At 39.5% G+C, this 24810-nt stretch overlaps 1 protein-coding gene across 5 annotated transcripts in view; it reads left to right on the top strand.

The window, feature by feature from the left end:
- The window catches only part of PARD3B (par-3 family cell polarity regulator beta), a 412825-nt gene that overhangs the window by 350417 nt on the left and 37598 nt on the right, over positions 1-24810 (top strand). For all 5 annotated transcript variants that reach the window (XM_080400254.1, XM_080400256.1, XM_080400255.1 and 2 more), the window contains one exon: positions 10696-10831. In XM_080400254.1, the coding sequence (XP_080256380.1) occupies positions 10696-10831 (136 nt within the window). The remainder of the gene's footprint in view (positions 1-10695; positions 10832-24810) is intronic.

Genomic DNA, 24810 nt, shown 5'->3' with positions numbered 1-24810 from the left:
AGGAGTGCTGCTGGAACGAGAGGTGCTGACCCAGGCATATCGCAGAGGTGTTTCTGTATTAGAGCAGCCCATGGGACAGGGATGTGCTTGTAGACGTGGGTAGCCGGTAAGTGGGTGGAGGAAACTGGCATCCTTGGCTGAAAGGTATGAAGAGAAAGACTTTCCGACATCAGGATGAGAACAGGGAATGAAGAAAGCAAGACAAAAACAGATGTGAAAGGATTTGTAAGATGTGTGTAAAGATGGTAGCTGAAACCATCTAAGAGTCATTCTCTAGAGACAGAGCTGGGCCTGAACCAGAATACTTTTCTGTAACATTTCTGGGATGTCCCAGCTAAATGCAGCAAGATAGGCTTGCCCTTGCCTCCTCCAGGTGAGATACACCAGGAAATGGTTGAGTATAACTTGAAGATTTCATTATTTCTTTTTCTCCTTTTTAATTCAATGTTTTTCAAAACAATTACTGAAAAGGAGTAGTGCTTACCTTCAGTCTTTAAGTATCTGAAATTCAGCCCGTACTTCTCCAAGTAGAAAAGTGGGAGTAATTTCAGAGGTGCAGTGAAGCTGCAAACACAAGAAGGAGCTAGAAAAGCTGTGCATGTCTGGAAGCCCAGGAGCTTCCACTGCCTGCATAATAAAAAGTAATAAAGTTACACTGCTAACTTTTGGCCCCTGAGTTCAGAAATACTTCTCCGAAATGTGGTTCGGCTTATAAAGTGTTTAATTCTGTTGATGTGGAGCTTGTGATGAAAGCTAGTTGAAGGAACGTGCACTCCCCAGTCCTTGCGAATGTGATCAAAACAACTATGCTCCGAGGGACCCAGCTGCATGGAGGGTAGGTGCCCAAGGAGGGAGGCTGCTGGAAGGGTGGGCAGGGTGGCCTCGAAGGTGGCAGAACTTTGCAAAATCCATCAACCGCTTCAGCATCTGGCAGGATTTCTGTTGAGCAATAACCACAAGCTAAATTTGCCATATATAATTCCTGAGAGAAGCTAGTGGTAACTGATGTTTTGACTTTTGAGCATGTTCCTGTGAAACTGCTCAGATCTGAGTTGTAGTTTGGAAATACTGCTGTATCAGAGAACTAAAATGAATTTACCTTCAGGGTTGTCCCCATGGTAAGATTGTCGTAAAATTTTTAGCCCCTTGCACTACTAAAGTGCAGAAAATATAATTAAGCCTGTTTCTCTTGCACATCTGTTAAATGCTTCAAGTGTCATTTTAGCATATATTCAGAAGTAGTGAACTTTGGATCATTATATTGGAGTTAGGATATTCCAAAGAGTGTGTGCGTGCGTGCGTATGGGTTATACTCCCCTCTGTGAGAAGCCCCACGTGTTGTAAGAGCCATTCGAGCATACTCAACAGTGCTTTCATTTTGCTGTGCGTTGCACTCGCAGCTAGTAAAATACATTAGAAATAATTTCATTTGTTGTCTTTGCTTTTCTTTAGCTTGTGGTTGGAACATTAAATGCTTTCCTTATAAGGCTTACATGCTTCACCTTGCATGTGCCAGTGGCTTAATAAGAACATCTGCTGTCTTTCTGTAGCAAATCTGATGATTTTTCTACGCACGTATATTTAGTTGTACATATAAATAGAATCCAGGCACTGTTAGATGCATATGAAAGTGTACGTCAGATTGAAATGGTAACATATGAGGTTTTCTGCAGTTCCATTTATGAAGTATCAAGTTAAAAACAAAACTGTGAAGTAGCCAGAAAACTTTATTTCTGCAGCCAAAGGCATATGCTTATACAGCCTACCCTAATTAGGTCTCTGATATATGCTTAAAATGGTCAGTATTTCATGGGTTGTATCTTTGTCTGCAAGTTGCTTTTTCATTAAAGTTGGGCTTTTACGCAGTAGAATGTAGGAGAGCATTGCTCCAGATGTCTGGCTCCTTTCACCAGTTTTGTTGCTGTCTACAGCAAAATTTGAGTTTTAACTCTACAGTGCAAATTCCCTTTGAATCTTTGGATGCCCTTAAACAGTGTAGTATTGGAATATGTGTAAATGTCTACAAAGTACGGTGATTAGAGTGGCTGGTTTAAGAGGAGCTATAAAACGCTTCCAGCTGGAGTGCATTCTTGAGGTAAGCTCAAAATACACTCCAAATTGTCAGCACACTACTCAGGAAAAACACAAGAAACAAATCGTCTTTAGTGTGCTTTGCCTCCCCTAATGCACATAAGGATAGTGTAAATGGAAGCCGGTCAATTTTCAACGGTTTGTGTAAAATTGTCCCTAGGTTTTGCTTCTGTGCTTCAGCCTTTGTGAATTAATGCATCACACTGGGTTGTAAGTGTACCTGTGTGTACTTCTGTGGACATAATGTCGTCTATATTTCAGTAAGTATTGTGTATCTGTCTATTAATATTTATATGGAACTGAGAGCTTTGGTTCTTGCAATTTTTAATAAACATTGATGGTGTTACTAGTTTATACAGAGTATTCAATATGCTCCATCAAAATGGCAGCTCTAATTAGGTTCCTTGAATTAGCTAATGGATTTTGAGAAAGATAGCTTACAAAGCTCTTACAGCTGTCCAAGATATTCCTGCCATGGCAGAAAGACAAAAGGCCGCTGGAAGCTATAGACTTTAAAGCTTTAGAAATACAGCTGACAGTTAAAAAAGATAAATTACATTTGTATTTTTTTTCCCGTAAAAGTCCTAACGCTGGATTAATGGTATTCTCGTAGTGACCATTCATTAAAAACAATGAAAAAAGCCAACTTTATAGTAAGGATGTATTTTGGCTGTGAGATTTGTGCTTTTCCCTGATGCTTTGCACATGGTATAAATTAAACCTTTTTTTTTCTGAGTTGAGGTTGAGATTTCTACCTCATTTCTACCAAGCCAGGTATTATAAAAACAAACTACATAGAGGATTAGTTGCTGCTACTCTGCCAGTGGCATAGATTTTGAATGTGTGTAACAAAGAGCAAGATATAGTCTCTAGTGGGAAACTTGGAGAGGTAATTCCTGGGAGAAAATGGATAGTTACTTCGGGCTTTGTAGTTTTCAACAAAATACATTTTAGAACATGGGCAGCAGCATCTACTGTGAGCAAATTCTTAGATCCTCAATTCTTCCCCTCACAAGGGAGCACAGAAATTAAGACTGCACTGAATTGTCACCTTCTCTCCCTTCTGCCTTTGCTTTGTGTGTGCTAAAGGGAATTCCTGAGGGACTCTTGAATGGCTAATTCATTGGAAGTCTGTAAAGTACTTATTATTTCAGCTTTAGCGATAAGTTTAATAAACTGTAGTGCAAAAAGCAATAGTCTGCAACTGAAAAAAAGCCTAGCAGCCAGTTGCAGGCAGGTGTGATAGCCATTAAGAAACAGAGCTACATTTCCACACAAGAGTTTAGCATTCAGCATTTGCTTTGTTGAATTGTAAAAGCTGCTGTAAATGGAGTTTGGAGGGCTGAAAATCTGCTCTGTGTTGATGTGACCTATCTATTGAATATATGCCAGCTGCTTTACATCAGTAAAGTAAAATACCCCTTCCCAAGCCATGTTGTAATACAAAGTGCCAAAAAAGGCATTTTAAATACTTTGCCGTGTAAATCCAGAAGAAATTACCTTGGAGAGAAGGCCCTCAATTATGCCTCACACGTGACTCCTGCGTGATGGATAAAAGGCATAATTGATATCATCTTTAGTGAAGAAACCAGAAACTGTTGCATTGTCTAGAGGCTACTGAAAATACCAGGAAAATCTGTTTTTCATTATTTTCATTGTGTATTGTTTATAGAGAGTTTGGTTGTTGTCAGCAGCCAAGTCCCTAATCTCCCTGCTTTCCTAGCCCTTCGGAGACACGTGCACATCTCAGATCAACAAGACAGCAGTAAACTGGTCACATGCCAGAAACAGGCATCGCCATTAACCAGCCTGAACTGTAAGGCATCTTTTTTTTATTAGTTAAAATTTGATGATTGCCTTCCTTGGTGAGGCACAATACATTGAGCAGAAAAAAAGGAAAAAATGTCTTTTCTTTGAAGTAAAGATGACAAGCTGGCTACAAACAAGAGAATGTCCCCTTTTTTTCTTTCCTTCCTACTTGATTGCAAATAACAAGTTTCTGTTAGAGTAGCACATACCATATCCACTGTTACAGTGAAGTTAAACCTCAGTGTGCCTATTTTGTTTCCATAAAGCAACATATTAGGCTAATACCTCCCATTATTTCTGGCCAGCTGTAGTCAACTGTAAGTTATAAAGGAGATGAGAAGTGGACTGGATTGGAAAGATGATGCTCATATGAATGTCTAGGCCATCTGCCATGCCAAACAGGAAAAGGTGGTGTATGTCGTGTGAAAGGAGGGAAACGTAAAAGGATGCTTTATGTCAAGCCACTGAGAGATTTTTTTTTAAACAGTTTGGAAAAACTGAAAGTGATACAAATGTGTTGGTCTCAGTCCTCAAATTGTTCTTCTGAGGCTTCTGTAAACATATTATGAGCTATTTGGGGAAAGAAAAGGTTAATGACACTGCTAATTCGTATCATGCAAGGTTTTCTTTCCTTCTTTCTTCCTAATGAGTCTGTAGGAACCTAGGAATATCATCTTCTCTCTTTCCGCTAAGCTCCTAATGTCAAGAGGTCAGTAGTGATGTTACAGGGTCAGTAGGACTCAATTTACATCCAGACAAATGGTAGTCATGTGCTGCCCTAGGAGCCTTTGACCTTTTGGACAGACGTGGTTGTACTGCTTTTATGTTAGCCTAAAGAATTGAAAGGTGACAGTGTATGTGCCACTGAAGCACAGTTACGACTTTTTTGTAAATTAGATTGACTCGAGGACTTTAGTATGCAAGTTCATATAAACTCCACCATGCATAAATAGCTTCTTCAGTGTAGTTTGTTTTCTTGCAGTTTATTTGTGATTCTTGACTTTAGTTTGTTTATGTACATACGGATCAAGAGAAACATCCGTCTTAACGCTTCTCGTGTCAGCCCGTCTATACGGACCCTCTCAGGATAGTCCTGTCTAAATGCAACTGGGCTCAAAGTCTTCCTCCCAGTCACTTTGCACAGGTTTCCACGTCAACTGGCCTACTGGAGCCCCTCTCCATTGATAAAGATGGTATTTGTGTATACATAGGGTATATTCCTGCCCAGAGCAAAAAGCAAGTGTTACAGAGACAAATAAAGCCATTTGCGTGGTTCCGCTAGCTAGAAATACATTGTTCTTAGGTTGGGTCCTCAGCGTGGCATGTGTACAGCCAAAACCCAGGCTGGCTCTGGCTGAACATCAAAGATGATTCCTGAGCCTGCAAGGCAGTATCAGTGATGTCAACAAGGTATTTCTGACAAGTCTTTCATTTCAGTATCACGCATTTACTCAAATGCATATGAAAACAACAAATGTTCATTTCTTCCTAAACTCTCTTTCTTTTAGTGGTTGACAAAGATGAAAGCTGAAATATTGTAGAATTATGTTCTTATCATTGATTTTCTTTTTATCGCTTCCCACCATTCTTTTTATTCCCTCTTACTATTGAGGTTGCAGAGATACCTTCATAAGCCATGTAATACTTCAGGGTAGAAAGACAAGGGCTGGAACTAAAAGAGTAATGTACTCAAATATTTATTTGTTGTAACCTCAAAATGAAAGTTTTATCCTAGAGTGAAAGATACTCTTACATGCTCTGTTGGACTCCCTTATACTGTATATCTTTGCAGACCACTGTGTTCCTTTCAGTATATAAAATTAGTTGTTTTATAGCAGAGTGTGAATGGAAGATTGTCCGTTCTCTTGAGTCTGTGAAACACGTTTTGTCTTGGATTTGTTTGTTAATGGAAAATTCCCTGAAAGAATAAAATTTTCTTTTTTCTTTTTTTTCTTTCTTTTTTTTTTTTTTTTTTTACTTGGAAGCACTACTTGTTTGTTTGGAGGCTGACAGTCAGCTGGGTGAAATCAGTGTTTGAAAGAAGTGGCTGGCAAAAAAGCCCTGTGCGATATTAATGTGTTTAGGAAAACCACTGGAAACAAAATGTTTATTGCCTCTTTAAATGTATGTTTATATACAGCTTTAAGTGGTTCATCTTACTCTGTACGTGCAACACTTGTTTTTAATTTTGTATTATCTAGAGAGCTGCGGTAAGAAGTCAGTAATCTAAAAAATGACATTTTTAACCTGAATGATTGAAATCCAGATTAGCAACTCAGAGGAAGAACAGAGGGGAGATTTTACTGTGCAAAACCTGAGCCATATGTATTAAAAACTGACAATTTTTTGGTTCTTTGAGAAAAATAACTTGTCTGTCATATTGGCTATATGAGGTTATTACTGTGGTGTTTGTTCATCTATTTCTTCAGAGATGATGGGATGAAATTTCACAGTCATATTTTACATAATGTTAGAGATAGCTTGAAGCTAAGCTGTGCCAAATTATGGTTTCTTTTTTGTTTTGGGATGCCTATTCCATTCCAGCTGCTCCAGTTGAATGGCTGTTTCATAGCAGGTCCTTTTACAGTCACAGTGGGCAAGGTGGAACCTGTATAGTGCCTCTGATATATTCAGGCACAGGGCAAAAGACAGTGACTTCTGGCAGTTTATGTAGTTGGTAGTACAGCCCCAGCAGCGTCAGTTAGAATGATTGCTCAGGCTTTTTTTAAATCTTTCACTCAGGCCAGAAGGCAGCTTTGGTTTGTAAGGATTGTATCTAGCAAAACTACAGAATGGCTGACAAGAATATGTGTTTTCCTCTTTTAAATGTTCATATAAGATTATTTTAAAATTGTTTTCCTATTAAAAAAATAGTAATCCTTGCAGTGCGTGCAGCTTATTTAAAGAACTGTTGAACTTCTCTTGTTTGTGGCTTGGGATTTTGGGCAGGTTTTGTTACTGTTTGAAATCAGCATCTAAGTCTTTGCTAAACTCTTTGTAAAGTTTCTCAGAGATTCTTTCCCCCTACGTAGACATTATTTTAAAACTTCCCCCAAAAGCATCAAGTTCTATCCCAGTATCAGCTGCTTCTGAATCAGTCTCCTTACATGTAGCACCGTTTTTGGAAATTGTTCTGAAGTCAGCCGCAAAATGCAGAGTGGATAGCTCTCTTAGTCTTGTCGTGACAGCAGAGAAGCCTGTGGGTAGATTAAATGTTAAAGTCTGGGTACGCGTGCTGGTGGAGGGGAATGGCAAGCGTGTGGTGGCACAGTTCTCTGAAGAACATATAGTGCAGGGAACCATGTCAGGGAAGTGAGTTGTGCACAAAATTGTAGATATGATGGGGACTGTAATATTTATATCTCCTCAAGGAGGGAGCACTATGTTAAAAGTAAAGCTACTGTAAAAGAAATCTGTCTGCTATAGTTACTAGGCTTGGTGAATAGCTTCAGTAAGTCTCCTTAATATAAATTGACTTTGATTGGAGTATTGTTCTTATATTTCTTCTGTAAGTTCAGGTTCCTTTTCAGTATAGTCATGCATCTGAAACATTTGAACTGGTATTCATCTGCTGTTTCCCTGTCTGAGAACTGCTATCTGATCAAACCAATATTTTTTAATTATGTATTTATAGGCAGATGGGAGAATAGTTTACAGTCAATGTATGATCTTCTCTGCAAATCTTGGAAAATTGTGTTGTTTTTTTTTAATATTGCCTTATCAGTTTCTTTTTTTTATTACTGATGACTTCATTCTGTTTGAATTCAATGCTTCAGTTTCTTTGGGGTAAACTAATAGATTATGTATGCGATATTTGCACAGTGCTGATTGAATTCATCTGGTGAGTTTGAATGTGGCTCATATATTCACATAATTGTCAGGAGCCAACTTGAAATTCAGAACTGTTTCATGAGCATTGCACAGGGCATCATATTCATCTCACATTACTTTTGTGGTAAGCTAGCATACAGCTTTTTCAAAAGCCAATGTCTTTTACATTTGTGCCTATAAACAGTGATGGGGAAGGGAAAAAAAAGACCTGTGGAGCTTTTAAACTGTTTCCTGAAAAAATGAAGCTGATGTACTGACCGACCCTCTTCCAACCATTCCCCCCACCTTTCTAACACATTCTGAACCTGCTGACTATTTTTGACCAGGCTTGACAGGTGATTCAATTTTCAAAAGATACTGGATCACTAAGCTTCATGAAAGTAAGCAGCCTGCTAGAGAGACCCAGATGAATGCCGTTGCTTGGGAGAAATGCTGCAGTGTAAACTCAGTCCCATTATCGGACACCAGAGAACCCACAGGAGAGAAGCACAGGAAATCAGACTTCATGGAGCTGCTTGTTTCCACAGAGATTATGCTTGTGTTTTCGCACTAATCCAGATGGATAACTTTCCATGTGCTGCTATCTTTCATTCAAATGTTCCTACTCATTCTCATGGTTAGGGTTTGTACTTTAATACGGCATGGCAGAGGTTTTCCAAAGAAAAAGCTGTCAGACCCAGTCTTTTAATATATATAATGAGCTTGATTTCTGCAACGCTGACGTCTGCTTGCTGGCTCGATAGGTTTAAGCAGAAGGAAGTTCACCTGCAGGAGATCTGCAGAACGGAGCTCAGGCTGCTGTAACTGCCTCTTACAATATATCAATCTCAGATTTCATTTTAAAAGGGGGGTGGGGAACCAAACCTGTATGCTATTTTCAGTTTACTTCTTCAGCCAAAATACCTGGAGGTAGAAAGTGGGTATGTGGCCATTAGGCCACTGGTGTCAGGTGTTAATACAGTTTGCACAGAGCTGCAGGGAGCCAGATCGGCTGTAGTCAGACTAGACCCCTTCCCTGTGTTTCAGCATTTCCCTCTCTTAGCTGGTGCTGCTTCAGGTAATGATGTTGGCAGAGCAACAGGGACAGTACTTTGGGCCTTATCTGTATGTTAGCAGCCCTAATTAAACACTTCATCTGTACTCATAAGTAAAGGCAGGGGATTTCACAGGTATTGTATTGCTCATGAGCTGTGGACCAAACTTCACTGTTCTAAGTGATAGCCCCCATTAACTAGACCTCAATTCCAGTGTTTTGCAAACTGGAAATGGTTTTCCACTATTTGACAAGAATTCATGCAAGAAATAGAGACATTTATCTGTGGAAAGAATCAAGGGGAAAAGGGGATGCACTTTTTCTTTGCTCAGTAGTCCAGAGAGTTTGTGCAAGCTTTCTGCACTGTCTTGGCAGATCATGAGAAAAATTTTGTATGCTTTGGAAGAGTTCAGTAAGTCAGCCAGAGAAGCTTGAAACCTCTGGGACTTCATAGGGTAGAGGGGCTGGATAACTTAGGAAGGCAAGTAATTTAAATGATTTTTTTCATGGAAACCTACTGATGCTGCAAGTAAACATTTCCAGTCCTGGCTGCATATTCAGTTACATGTGCACCCTACATGGAATTTCCCTTCACTAGTAATTAATTTCCAACCAATCCAGATTGCTGTTAGATACTAGAAACTGCTTATTGTTGCACTCATAGGTTTATGTCCAATCTTTTGTATATGCTTTCCAAATGCAGTTTGCTATGCAAATCCTATAAAAGGCTTCCCTAGATTCGGGCATGACAGGCGTGACAAGATGCTCCACAGAGTCTGTCCTCATGTGAAGAAATCTGGATCTCTATAGCCCATTGTTGGTGGGGCAGAGTTGAGGTTGCAGATTATGAGACTGTGTGATGATGTGCTGCAATAACAATGGTCTGAGTTTAGGACTGGCCACAAATAAATTATGTGACAATTCCCCACGAATACCAGTAAATGCTACTGAGCCATACAGTCAGTATTCACCCTAGTGCTGACTAGAGCAGGGCTGGAAATAGCTGCAGGAAACTGAATTTATTCGTGTCAAATGTGGCTGTATTCTTTTTCATTCTTAGGCATTTTCAGGATTATATTTTATTTTTTTTTATCCTTCCAGGTATAGCTTGAGCTTCCACATTAGTACAAGTCCACTGTAAGGTTTTGGAAGGCTCACCAGGGTCAAAATCTGCAAAGACAGGCATGTGTTTAACTTGATAAACTAAGCAACTCCACTAGTTTTACCATGGCAGTTTGCAGTGTGTGCAGTTTAGCATACAATTGAGTCTTTGAGGATTAATAAATAGATTACTGTTTAATTACCACTTTAAAAAATAGTGTCAAGATTTGATGGTACACTTTCCTGTCTCTCTTGCCTCCCATATATTTTCGTGGCTGATGTCTGAGTTCTTTGTTTAACTGGGAGGGAGGCTGATTTTTGTGAGATAAAACTTCTTTCTGTGCTTCTCTGTGAATATAGTTTATTCTTTACCTTGAACAAATGTAATTTTAGGGTAATTTCACATTTAGCGTGGGAGCAAAAGGAAACTTTTTTTTTTGCCAGCTTATCATCATCATCATTATTATTATTAAAATATGATAGCCATTTATAGCTGCTCATAGGAATGTTAAAAGTTTCCTTGTACTCCCCCATCTGTCTGCATCCATCTGTTGTCTCTTGTCTGGTACTGGAATTGTTAAGTTCTTGGACAGGGACAGCCTTTTTTAAAAATGGGGATCAAGTTCACAATTAGTAGCTTTATTATTACAAGAAAGCTAGACTAAGGGTGATAATGGGCCATGAGCACTATGCAAATCAGGAGATTCAAACATTCATAATCCATTTGTCTCAAGTGCGGCAATTCTGTGTTTGCGCTCATATGGGTACCTGTTAAATGTTAGGTATGTGTGTACATATGAGTTTTATTTAGCATTTTTTATTTTTCTCAGTGGCTGCGCAGGTGGTGGGAATGCTGATCGTATCCAGAAGTTACGGAAGGAGTACCATCAGGCCAGGCGAGAAGGCTTACCTTTCTACGAGGACGATGAAGGAAGAACACAGCCATCTGATTATGACCAGCATTGGGTAGGTACACAGTGTGATGCAAAGTGCTTTTGCAGCATTCAGGGTTAGCAGAAGGTGCTTATTTGTTTGTGTTTTCCAGAAATCCTATGTCATCTTAACATGAATTTGGGAGGCTGGTAGAAATGGAGAAATCCTTAATGCCAGCCCACCAAAGAAAACATTGATAATATGGAAACTTGGCTAAGAATAACTTGCCTGTTCACTCTGTTTGATTTAGGCCTGGGTTTCCTCTCTGTAGGCACAAGATATGCAGTCACTGCCAAACTTGTCACGTGTGATAGCATCAAGGCTTTTCAGCAGGATTTATGGTACTCTGGCAGTTCATTCAATGACTCCCTGGGTTATCGAGAGCATTAGAAGAGCAGACTCTCACTGTGCTTAGCTGTAAAGCAAGTGGGAGGAAACTGAGGCATGTGTGCTCCTGCCCTTCGTTCTGCACACCAGACAGTAGCAATCTGGCCTTGATACATCCTGAGTAACTTCTATAAAATGAAAAATGGAATAATTTGCCTCTCTCCCATTAAAAGATCTTGAAATATTCTACCAACACTATAGAACTGTTACAGACATGTTGTATTCCCTGTTTTACATCTAGGAGTCACACTAAACAGGGAAGTATTATCTACCCCACTACGGAAGAGTAAGCTATGGTAGAACCAGCAATTAAATCAACAGTGCCAGATTTTTTAATGCTTCAAAAAAATGCAACAGCTGTAATCTATGGGATAACAACTGTGGTACTTAAGAGCTCCACCTGAGCAGGTTTCAAAGTTGGACTCTGTCTCTTTAGAAGTAATTATAATCAACCAGCATTCAAAAATGTAACTTTGATAAGATGCAATTTATGCTAAATTTGAAATTTTAGTTTAAAAAGAGGCAGAATTATGTTAAAATCTTAAGAATCTAAATACACCTGAAGTCTGAACTAACCTTGTTAATGTCCTCCAATGTTAATGTCCTCCAAACAATCAGTGTGAATGCTGAAGTGAAATCTTCAATGATTGGGGTTGTAGTCAAAAAAAATCCTGTGTGAGACTAGATTTTATTGCAATCACAGAGAGATAGACTTAAAAGGGGTGGTTTTACATAAATTATCATATATATTTGTTCATTAACCCAAAAAAAGTTTTTATATATATTATTCTGATTCAGTTACCAAAGTGTTGCTCACCTTCAGCAGAATAGTTCTTTTCTTAGAACAGTTAACTTTCATCTACTCTCTTAAAGTTTGTGACTCAAATTTGGGACTCTGTAGCTGCCATTCTTCTGAATAGCCTTTGTAAACTAAAATGAGAATATGCATCAAATGTGTCTTTCTGTTGAAATTGTATGGCGTGAGTGTCTTGACAGAGGTCTCTAGACCAGGCCAGTGGTACCTCTTCAGCAGCCTGAGGATTTCTACTGCTTATCTGAAACTGATAAAGCTTTATTAATCCTCAGAGGAGGTTGAGATTTATGGTCCAGTGTAGTTTCCTAAGATTCACAAAGGTTTCTTCTAGATAATCCTTTCTAAGCCTTTCCTATTAGGTATAATGCCCAGAGATTACTGATTTCCAAAGCTTTGCTTTTTCTGTGAGGCAAGTTGTCCTTAATCAAAGCAACTGAAATGGAGCTTTAAGTATCACAATCTTGAGGTGATTAATAGTAGTGACACCAGGATTGTTTTTTGGGTTTTGTCCTTCCAGTGCAGAATATTTTTAACTGTTCTTGTGAAGAATGGCAGTCTGCTCAAAAAACAGAGTTTACCTTGAGGGCTTTAACACTCTGAAGTTTGTTGCTGCAGCAGTTCCTCTTGTTGAAGTGGTTTACAAATTTCAGAGACTTCTGGCTTCCTCACTGCAACAAGATCATCCATTGATCCATCCAGCCTTGCATTCCTAGGCACTGTCTTTCAGTCTGGAAAATACTGTGGCCACAGCTTGCTCTTTTTTGACTCCTGGCTGAAATTTCTACTCTTACATGTAGTTTTACCCTTAAAATACATATGTTACATCAATCCATTCAGACAGAAAAGAAGGAACAAAAATAGAACCAAATACTAAAAGGAAAACAAATGTCTCAAAGCATCTTTGCCAGGAAAATCCTCAAGGTATTTTTTAAGCCATGTAGTCTTTCCCACCTTGGGCTGCTGACCCTCAGCAGTGCTGTGGTAACACAGATTGAACAACAGCTGATTTTTCCCACCTTTACTCATCGGTGAAGAGACATGCTGATGACTAATTGCATAATTGTAAATAAATAAAACTCACTCGAATCTTCAGGATGGCAGGTCTTTCTTTAAGGAGTTGACAGACAGCTGAGGAGGAGGAAAACCTTCTGGTACAAGTTTTCTTCCTTCCGGCAGGAGGTTATGGCACCAGGGAAGCTGCATCCTGAAAGGAGATGCTGGGTCTCCCTACATATTTTTAATACTCAATTAGTTCTTTTTATACTTTTGTCAGTCAGCTGTTTTACCTAAGCCAGCTTTCCTATAAGATGACTTTCTAATGCACAGCAGCTGCTGTAATCACTTCCCACCATCTCACGAAACATGCAGGTAAGTTGGGAAATAACAGAGGATAATTTGAGAAGACGCTATCCCGTCGCAAATCAACAGCTTCAGAAATGGACCCTGGGTCTTGTCCTCCAAAAAGTATCTGAGAACTCATGAGGCAAATTTCTATCTGATAAAGCTGACATTGACGAGTGGCCTTTAGCTGACACTGTAATGGGACAGAATTTCTAATAGAAGGGGTATTTCTAACAATCTACTTTTTTTAATGTGGGATAAATCAAGTTAAAGTGCAGAGCCGGCTGAAAAGCTAGCATTGTGAGGGAAAATGATCTCATGACAGGCAATTGGGATCCATAAATGTTTTAAAAATAAGGTCAAAAATCCATTTTAAATAGGCCTGCTATTCTCTCATCATCCATTCCTCCCCCCTGCATCCATTTTCCAATTCTCCTCTGTTCTTCTCATCTGTTGCTGGATAAATTTTTCGCTCTCTTGCACCTTCATTCTGCTCTCCCTTCCCCACAGTCTGTTCTTTTTCTTTTTGTAAGTAACTGAATAATTCAGTTTAGTGTGTCTCCATAAACAGACACATGTATACAGCACTGTCTGTGCTATAGAGCCAGATCCTTTGAAATTCTTTTCCAGTTCCTTTATGCTTTGGTTTGTTGTTGAGTTTTGCATCCTTTGGGCTGCTCCCCACCCCTGCCCCCACCCCTCTTTCAGATTTATAACTAGGATAAGTGGATAAGCCAAATTCTATAGGGTAGATCACAAGGAGTAAAGTAAGTGTCAGCTAACCAACCAAAGGATGGGCTGATGATAAGTATAAACATTGTCTAGGAAAATGAATGCCTGTTATTATCAGTGTAATGTGAGATTACTCTAAAATTTTCTGATGACTAGGGTATATTGGGAAGTATGAGTTCAAGACAGAGTCTAGGCATGTGCATACATCCTCATGTCTTAGTGGGACATCAGTCAAAGTGCTCATAAACATATGCTATGCAAACCTAATCCTACAGAAAGAGGCATAATATGTTTATGTAGTATTATCATATACTGCAGTATCAGTCAGACCTTGAGAGAGCTATGTAAGCAATAAGCTGCAAGAACTTAGTATCCCTAGGAGCTGGAGGGTTTTTTTCATGGGGCACTTTTTCAGGGCTTTAGAGTCACAGACTAATAGCAGATCATGAGAAACAGCAAAAGAGCTGTCAAGACAAAGCCATGAAGTTAGCATCTGTACTTGTATTTAAGGGCATTTAAATAATGAGGAATTAATCATCTATTTGAGGATTTACTTGGATTGTCTTACAGACTTTGTACAAATCCAGTTACTTAGAACATCAGTTCTTTCCTTCAGGGTGGCAGAGAATCCTTGAAACTCTATCTTTTTAATGTACATCCAATGACTGCATGTGACACCTGCCATAGTGCAAATAGTTCTTCACCTGTTAGTGACTACATCAGCTTCACTGTACTGAACCTTATGTTAACTGGTTCTAAAAGCCATTTTCTTACTTGCAGATCAGATTTGCAAGCTGATAAATAACCTAAAGATACACGAAAACCTGTCTGGATACTAGCTGTGAGCATTCAGATTGAAACAAATCTGTAATGTACTGAGTTTTGTCAGTTCCCAGTTGCAAGTATGAAAGAAGAATCATGCCTGTCTGTGTTAAAGGCCAAGTACTTTATTGTATGTCTGGCAGGAGTCCAAGCCTAAAAATCAACCAGAACAAAAAAAGGAGCGTTAAGAACTGCATTATTTTTCCATAATGTGTCAAAGGGTTCTATGCTTGCTTCAGGATGAATAAGGAGCTGTTTGTACTTTTCATGATCAATTAGTTCCAGGTTCAGATGTTGCATTTCAAATAGGTTAAGTTCCCAAAATGCACAGACATTTGTGTTGGACCATGGTTAGAAACCAAAATTCCAACTTCTAGAATAATAACATTCCTGTCTTCTAGTGCAATGGGAGAAGCTGACAATTTTATGTACTATGTGAAACCATATAGCAGAAACTGCTGTGAATTCCAGACTTTCTGAGCCCACAGACTATTAGTAGAAAACAATGAATATTTTTTTTTTAAAAGTTAACTTACTTGAAGTATAGCTGCTTTTAAAACCATGGATCAGAAGTATTTGTGTGTAAGTGGTTAAAATATTAATTAAGATAATATCTAAAATGTTTTATTAGATTGTATGATTGACTCACTAATCAATAATTTATGGTCACTACTTATCTCTATATAATGAAGGTTTCAGATTGGGATGTTTTCTAAAGAGCTGTTCAAACTAAGCAGAAGGATTTTGAAATTTACAGGCTGGCTTTTGGGGGGAAATTATTTTGGAGAAATCCCTGCCAAACCTCATGTGAAAAATAAACAACTCCAAATGGCACATGCAAGGAAAGCCAAATTCAATTCCATTAATACTAGTAATAAAGAGTGACTCTTATAAGTTGTTTGGAGTCATTCCTACTTACACAAAGGTTGAATTTGGCATAGATTATTTGAACCAGAGGGGAGTCTGATATGCTCATGTCTTCATGCTAACACTATGTACACACTCTTATTTACCAAGGGAAACAGTTGTGGTGCCATATGTCATCTTATCAAAGCCCACTGGTACTGTTTATATCCTACAATATTATTTGAATTCCAGAAATATATCATGCCATCTATTTCACAAGGTACCTCATCACACAGCTGCTTTTTGTTGTATTTCAATGCAGGGAGGTGATTCTGAGGAGGGCAAACACTAAGCCATTTCTCTGATTTCATATAAGTAGTTGAAGGAAATCAAACAAAAACATGTGGTGCTGCCAGGCTGTGGCTGTCCTTGCAGGCTCACAGCACTGAGAGGTTCCACGTTAACACATGTGCCAGCGGTCATGTCCCTTAGAGTTAGGAGAGGTTCTTCTGATGTGGCCCAAATGGAGAACTTGAGTGGGGCATCACAGAGATCGTGACAGCTGCCAGAGATCATGTTGATGTGATATGAAGGGTCCCAGAGGTTTTATGTTGTAAATGTTTTTCCAAATTTGCCAATATGCTTAGGTAGGTAAGAAACAGACCTTTAACTGGTAATTATATTGATGAGGGGAGTTTGTGAACAGGTAATCCATGCTATACAGTATGCTAAACAGTTACTACATTTGTCCACATAGACAGGCCACAGCTCTGCAGCTTTTATCCTTCGGAGCACAGTTGGATGGACACAGAAACAGCCTTTTCAGAGCTAGGCTGTAATCTGGCTTCACTGCAGTGCTGAGTAGCACAGTAGCTAGGTCTTTGCAATTTGCTTTGGTTTTGGCAAGTTTCTGCAAGTACAGGCTTTAAGTTTTCTGTCTGCTTGTTGATTGCTCCACAGATAGGTGACTCTGTGGCCGCTTTCCCCTGAGCACACGTGCACGGGCTGCCACATCTCAGGCCAGCATCGCACGGGGAAGGTGGGAGAGGATTGAGGTTTTAACACCAAGCTTTGACATGTAATGTTGATAAAGCTAATACTGTGCACTTTGAACCTTCCCTTACTCTCAGTGATACGTACTTCTCCATGACAGCTTTGTCCTGGCCCCCTAGCAAGTCAGTGCCCCACATACCATAGAATCAAATACAGCTGCTCATGGGTCTGACTACAAGGCAGGGGAAAAAGTAGGTTTCCTTTTAAAATTGACCTCCTCTTCCTCAGGCCATTAGTAAGAGGCCTGCTTCGACTTCTAGAAAGGGGCCCTGGTTACAACAACGCTCATTTTTTAATCACAAGACAAGTCCGTAATGCCATTGAAATTCATGTCTGAAGCTAAGCATGCGCTTGGGTATTTATTAGATCAGGCCTGAAATCAGGCCTCAGGCTTGACCCCTGCTCAGGCACAAGCTTTTTCCTTTACTACCAGGTATCTGGTGCATTTATCAAATACATGCTGACACAGCTGACTTCTTTCTGAATTCTCACAGCTTAATTTCTCTGGGTTATGTTCTTGTTGAGCATGCTGCTGATTAAAAAGAAACCTTGTCCCTGAAAAATACTGATGATCCCCAGAGTTGCCTAGCTGCTGTTGTCCCAGATGGCACCCTGTTCCCTAAAGATGCTGGTCACTGTCCAGCTTTGCCTGCTAGGGATAACATCCCACTAAAACAAAGAGCAGTTTTGACAAAGCACTGCAAAATTTGTCCATTTAGCATAATGGAAAGCAGAATGACCTTTGTGAGGCAAACAGCAATGGTTGCCGAGCAGGGTCGAGCTTGAAACAAGCTGGGTCAAGCAATACAGCAGTGTCATTGAGGCTGTTACAGAGTACAGATCTTTTATTTGTTATAGTTAAGTACGTGACAGAAGACAATGGACTTCTGATTACTTTTGATTTCTGGATTGAGTTCCTCTATTGTATATCTGTGCAGCGCTTCTCATTATTGCAGCACAAGAAGCTGAGGTGGAGGCCTTGGGTGGTATTGAGTTTTGCTGAAGTTCCTCACTGCAAAATGTATTAGCAGAACTGCTTGTTAAATTTCCTCCTAGGCGCAGTTTCAGCAGTCAGGGTGTCAGTGCTCTGGCTACATTGTTGTCTTGCAGTTAAAAAACACTAAAAAGTTCAAGGTTTCTTCACAGCCAAGGTGTGAAAAGTAATTAGAATGTATCACTGGGTGCTGGGTATAAGCAATTATCTATGAATATATAAAGGCTCTATTTTTCTCAACAAACAGGCGACATTGTTATAATTATTTAAAATGAAAAAGAAAGTCACTGACTCAGACATGGAGAGATTGGGCAGATAACTTTATTAGTTCCCAGTCTAAGGTCTGTAGTGCAGATGCTAATCTAATATCAAGACTGCATTTAAATAAAGTACAAAATATGGGAAAAGAGAACTCCATTTTACCCCGTAAAGCTGGTGCTCTACGTGAGTTTAGCTTTTCTGCTCAGGGCCAGCTCTTTCCAACTTTCAACCTCAGCTCTAGCTATTCATGAACAGGGAAAAGGAGCACTAGCGCCTTCTTTCTTGCTCAGTACAGGATCCGTCTGGACCACATTCCTTCTATCAAATGTGCTGAGTTTTGAGAAGTTCTGAAAAAGTTAGTAATCAATTTAATTTTTGTTTGCATTTGGGTTTTGTTTTTTTCAACCTTTAACATTCTTGCTTAGTTTAGTAGATTGAATCTGTAAGCAGGAATTTCCCAATGCAGAAGGGAGTCTTATAAAATACTGGCACTGTGCAACCTGATCTGAAGAGTTTATTTTTATTTGATTATTTTGTTTTTAGTGGTTTTGAGACACTTGCTCTGCATCTGTATTAACAATAAGAAAGCAAGAGCAACAAATACTGCTGTCTGTGTTTTTGCTGCTTTTTCCTCATCAAAGGGCCTGGCTGCTGTGTTAAGTGTCGCCCAATATTATTAGAGCCATTCCAACTGAACTGTATGTCATAAGTCGTGTATGACAGGAGATACTGAGTCTTCTGTAATCCAGGTGATATTGGGATAACTGCCTTCCAAGAAGAAATATGAGGTTTGGCCCTACTGCCTCCAAAGGGGGTCCTGCTGCTCAGGGCAGATGATATGTGAATATTCCAGTGTCACAGAGTAGCATAGATGTCATATAGTAGCATATAAAATTCAACATATATATGTTGTGGATGCTTATTACTGAGCAAGAGGATAATTACTGATATCTCTTCTAAAATGCAGTCTGGTCACCAATTCCAGAGATTTTTCTGGGTTTAGCCCATTCATCTGTTTTCTTAGTAGGCTGGAAGTAATGATTGTCAAAATTATGACTGCAAAGGATGCACTGCTGTGTTAGGAAGACCAATGCTCATGTGGCAACAAATAATGGCAGTGACTCTCAAGGAATATGGACCCTGGGGAAGCCTGAAACAGCTATGTGTTTTACACCATCAGGTTCCCAAGAAAAGTAAGAATAGCAGATACCTAGAGTGAAATTATGGCTTTGAAGTTGTGTTATACCTCAAAACAATGTGAACAAATTGGGATTCTGAAAAGATCCAAAAGTTTCTTGTATCATAGTAAGCATGGTTATATCAAATCATATTCTGTACTTCGCAATTTAATCATAACTCCTTCAGGATTGGATAAAATTTTATCATTTGTAATACATGCCTGTGCCTTCCATCCCTGGTCTGCCATCATCAAAACAAAGTCATTCTGACAATCTTAAATTCAGTCTTTCCTGTGGAATGATTATAGGGGAATTTAGTAAAATACTATGTAGTGGTACCCACCATGGATCAGTATTAACATTTCCATTTGCATTTGAAGCTAATTTTCAAAGTATTTCTCTTAATTTGCTAGGAAGATACCTGTCAAGTTAGCAATTAAACTGTAATTTGGTCACTGAGGTGTTTACACAGATTAATAGATCTCTCTCTTAAGCTTATGCTCCTGGGTTTGAAATAATAGCTATGCTATGTGGTAGCATGACCCCACTTGAGTTTCACACACACATGCACAAAATCAAATTCCATCACATTTTAATGCAAATTTTACCTTTGCAAATGATGGCCTGAAAAGAATGAGTTTCCATGGTAACCTTAGGGAACACATAACCTGTTTATCATAACTTCTCCATGAAGCAAGACAGGGGGTGGGGAACAAGCTTTGATGTCAGCTGTATTTTTCTGTAGACAGCATTCTGCTGTAGCACGTATACAGAATTAACCAAAATGCTTGCATACTGTCCTAAATAAACTTTTTTTTCCTTTCTTAGAAACAGAAGCAGTCATATGGAATAACATAGGAGGGAGCTACAATAGGCAGTATTCAAAACCATTAACTGAACTTTCAGGCCCTGTCTATCGTTTGACAACTGGGTCAACATTTTGAAAGACCAATCACAAATTAATACTTAAAACAGATCTCTTCCATCACTTAATCTATCCTTACTTTCCTTCCATGCTTTACATTTGGCCCTCAGGTATCCATGCTGCCTTTCAAAGGCACTTCTAAGTTTTCTGTTTTCTTGTTCTTCCACTTCACTGCTTAAAGTACTGTTTGAAAAATGCCTTGAAATATCTCTGAACTCCTACATTGTGGAGCTACCACAGAAAAGAATATATTGATTATACTTCACATTCAGTGCTGACTTTCAGAGTTGAGGTGGTGGCTTCTGAAGCTGCTATTAGCGAGGAGTGAGTTTGATGGCAGCAAGCATCTGCAAGGATGTATTTTTTCTGCAGATGCACAGTAACTCCTGGCTAAAGGAAAGTATGTCTCAACGTTTTTTTAAGGTCATTAGGAGTAAGGAACAGATGTTGAGGTTTTTCAGAATGCTGCTTTGAAGTGCCATTTAGGAGTCAACTGACAAGACTGACCCTATAGGCAGTGATTTTGGGGACTGAAACACAGAGGAACCATTGCCCACAGTTACCCATCTGGTATCCATCTGGTACCAGCAAACAACAGACAGTACCAAATCTCAGAGAAACTGTACCAACTGCTAAACTGGTATCAGCAAGCAAAGAAGGTCACCACCCAACAGCAGTTGCAAGCAGTAGAAACAATGTCTGTAACATTTACAGACTGGTATCTGAAGATCTGGAGGAACCTGATGCCATAACATATGGAAAGCAATTCCTTTCTCTAAGCCTGCTTATGCTGATGTTGTTTGCTCAGTATTAATCCAGGTTTGGACTTTTTTTTGTTGTTGTTGTTAACCATATTGAATTTGCAGGATGGAGGGCTTTTATCATGATGCCACTGAGAGAGCACCTCCTTAGTGGCATCTATGTTTAACAAGATTAAGGTGGATTTAAAACCCTGTGCCACAGACTAACCACTCAAATTCTAGAAGTACTGTTCCAGAGTGGTGTCAAATCACAATGGAAGGAGTTGAGGTTAACTTTTAATTCTGTGATGATTTACTCTGCTGTTTTTCTTTGATGTGAAGTATTCTTCACCCCTGCTGTGGCAGGGGGGTGTTTCCCAATTTTATTGCCATCTTCTTCGTCTCTCCCCTTCGTTCATTTTCCCGCTTCTTCCACCTTTTTCTTCTTTTGAAACAGTGTGCTGGTTTGTACAGTAGCTAAGTGTTTAGAATGTAATAATACAACAGTGAGAGATTTACTGCCTGTAGGCGCTACCCCTTCTACTCTTGAGGACCTCCAGCAAGGCATGATTTTATAGACAATGAAAGGCTCACTCTCCCCTGTGAAGCCGCCTGCCTGCAGGAAGCTTTTCACTGTCTATTTCCACTACTTGCTCTGCAATTTAGTTCCATGCCCTGCTATTTCCCCTTCCCCTCCCTCTTTCCTTTCCTGACATACACATGCATAGACCCCCTGTGCACACATTCAGCACCAAAACCAGATGTAGGTAGATACGGCAAAATAGCAATATCTCAATGTGTGCGTTAAAAACCTCAAAAATACCATAGACATTTTTGTCTTGTCATCCTCATCACAAATGGAAATATTGATCTGTCCCCTGTTTGCTTTCCAGGTACTGACACTGTCATTTTATTTTCCCTAAAAAGAACACAAGCTCATAGCTGGGCTGCAAAGCATGGCCATTACACCCTGGCATTGATGCCAAGAACTCTGCTGACTTAGCTAGAGAAAGATGCTGAAAGCCCATGACTTTGAGAGAAAATTCAATTCCATTTACTTCATACAGTGTCTCTCATGAAGTATTTCAAAATGCTTTATATCAGGAGATAACATAATGAGAAAATGCTTTAGAGAACTGGGTATTCAGATAGCCAGACAAAATGACACACAACAATGAACTGGAGTAAAAGAGAAGACAACTGTCATTTAAAAGCAGTAATCATTTGGATAAGTAGTCTTGTAAACTAATTACAGTGAGAAAAGGAGCAAAGAATGCAAAACTGGGAGGAACAAGAAGCAGTTTAGTTTCAAACAAGCTAATGCAGAGGACTGGTTGTGGGGGGGGAAGAATTGTGCACAGTATTGTAGAACAACTGCAGATGTGCTTTAGAAATGTATTTACATGTATTTATTATGTATGCTCTATATTGCATCACAGACGTATCTCAGTGACAAGTTAAGTTATTCCCTCCAGTGGCTGGGAAGAGATTAATTACATTGGCCTGGTTCAGTGGAAGAGCAATTGAAATGCCCCTTTAGCTGGAAAGAATCAATGCTGATGGGTACTGAGGATTTTTTGGTTTGCTGCTTTTAAATGTTGCTCTCAGCTCAAGGGCCTCTGTTTGCTTCTACTCTGAGAATAGGTTTGCAAGTGAGGGTGTTGCAAATCTGGTGCTCATTAAAGACAATTAAGAGGTAGAATTAACCAAAACATATTATATGACTAATGGAAAAAGAAGCCACCCACAGAGACAGACACAGGCCAGGAAATTATCTCATTTTGCATGGTCACAGGAAACCATAGTCCTCCAGCACCAGGGATCAGGGGCTCATGGAGCTAGGGTTCAGAAAGCAGAATATTATCTTTGTGGGGCTGTGCAAACTTTGCAGTTTTGGCTTCACCTCCATCTTTGCTATTTTCTCTCTGCTTAGTGTTGCAAGATGCAGCAAATGCTGAGAGCTTGTTTTCTACTAAGCTAAGGCAATTGCCATGTTTTTAAACTGTTATGGGAACAGCCTGTTTCCCTTTTAAAGTTCCCATCTGTGTTTGTATTTCCCTCAGTCTATTGCCTTTATAGAGAATTTTCCGCTCTCTCTAAATCTAAACCATTCGTTTCACCTCCTTGAACAAGAGGTAGGGCATTACCAAGGAGGAAAAGTAAATCCTGAGATAATCAGCCCTGCTTAATTCCAGCATGGAGCACTGCTGTCATCAGTGTTCCTGGTGTTCATTGCATAGGGAGAAGGGACAATGACTGTAAGTATGTACATTTGTGTGTGCATGTATATATGTGTACGTATGTATATATATGTGGGGAGAGAGGCAGACAGGCAGAAGGGGAGCATTTAATTGCCTAGCAATCTGAGTGACCAAGTAGTGTTCTGATTGCATACAGCTGATTTTCTAAGTGAAAATTTTCAAAACTACTCACCAGCAAAACCAAGATCATCAGTGACTCTGGAGTGTGTGCCTGTGTTTCTTACAGAGAGGAGGAAGGATGGGTTGATTACTATGTCTTTTTTTCCTTTAGACAAGTATGTTTTTCTCACCCAAGGGAAATGTATTCTAGCAGCATGAACATAACTATTAATCAACACTTAAGCAATAATCAGTGAATGAAAAATGATGACCAGAAACTGAAAATGTACTTGCATAGCTACTTTGGTGCTTTTCCTTTGAGATCGTGCCCTTGCATTTTAACATGAACAATTCTTATAAAATTAGTGCTGATATATTCCAAAAGGCAGTGATTTAAAAAGCCAGCGTTTATTTTTCACTTTAAAAAAAAAATTACTAGCAGTGAATGGTACATTAAGATCTGCATAAGTAATGTTATAAAGCTACCTCAGTAGTCTCTGAGAGAGATCCTCAATTGATATGAACCAGTAATATCTTATGGGGTTACTTCAGAGAGAGAAATGCCGAGATCATCATCACTAGAATGCTGCATTCAAATGTGTGAAGACGTGTGCAGGATACAGAGATATAAATGTTTTTCCTGTGTATTTTCACCCAAAAAGGAGATACAGCCACTGAGAGATGCAGGTGTATGTCAGCTTTGGGAATGCCTCCAAGAGGAATCAAATGCTATTGAAATTAAAACAAACCACCCTCATCAGTATTTAGCATGCTTTCCTGAATCGGGGCCAAGGTATGTGGTAGCACCCAGCAGAAACCAAGGCTGTGAGGCTCTGCTAGGAGTGCAGCAATACATTCCTTTAGTTCCTCAAGATGTTTTTTGACAAACTTCGTCACAGTTCTAATAACATCAAGTGTTCTTTGGAATAATCTCAAAACCAGAATAGTATAAAATGCTTAAAGTCAGCGTGCTTCACAAAAAGAAGGCTCAACATTCCCTGTGACTGAGCCCAGAAAACAGAACTTTAAGAGTCTGCAAGATCACGATGGGCGGTGAACAGGCACTTGTAGCTATCTGTTGGTTCACCTTCCCAAGTGATTTACCCTGTATTTTCTGTTGGCAATGAAACAAAAAAGTTCAAGTTGGTTGCCGGACTGCCCAAAACAAACTTTGAAGGCATCGGGCCATGATTTGAGAACCTCTCACAATTACAGTCCTGAGATGTCTATAAAATGGAGCAGGAACAGAAACGCAAGGTTTCTCAGGACCTGATGGGGAGATACCGCTTCCTTCCTTTTTCTTGAAAACTGTCCTACGAACAAGTTTGTAACAGGAAAGCTGGAAGTGCTCTCTGCAGTGGTGGAGGTGTTTTTTGAGAATTCCTGTGGACATCATCTTGGCTTGCCATTGCAGCCACTTAGCAAAGAAAAGCACCACCAAGAATACCAAAAAGAAGTATTAAAGGTGCTGTCTTATATCCAAACAATGGTAAAGCAGTACCAATGGGCTCATATAACATTAGACGCTTCTTTGAGGACTGCTTCTGTCATTAAAATCA

This window comes from Falco punctatus (assembly GCF_963210335.1).
Source record: "Falco punctatus genome assembly, chromosome: 8".
Classification (NCBI taxonomy): domain Eukaryota; kingdom Metazoa; phylum Chordata; class Aves; order Falconiformes; family Falconidae; genus Falco; species Falco punctatus.
The sequence above is the reverse complement of the archived record's forward strand: the minus strand, read 5'-3'. Positions and strand labels throughout refer to the sequence as shown.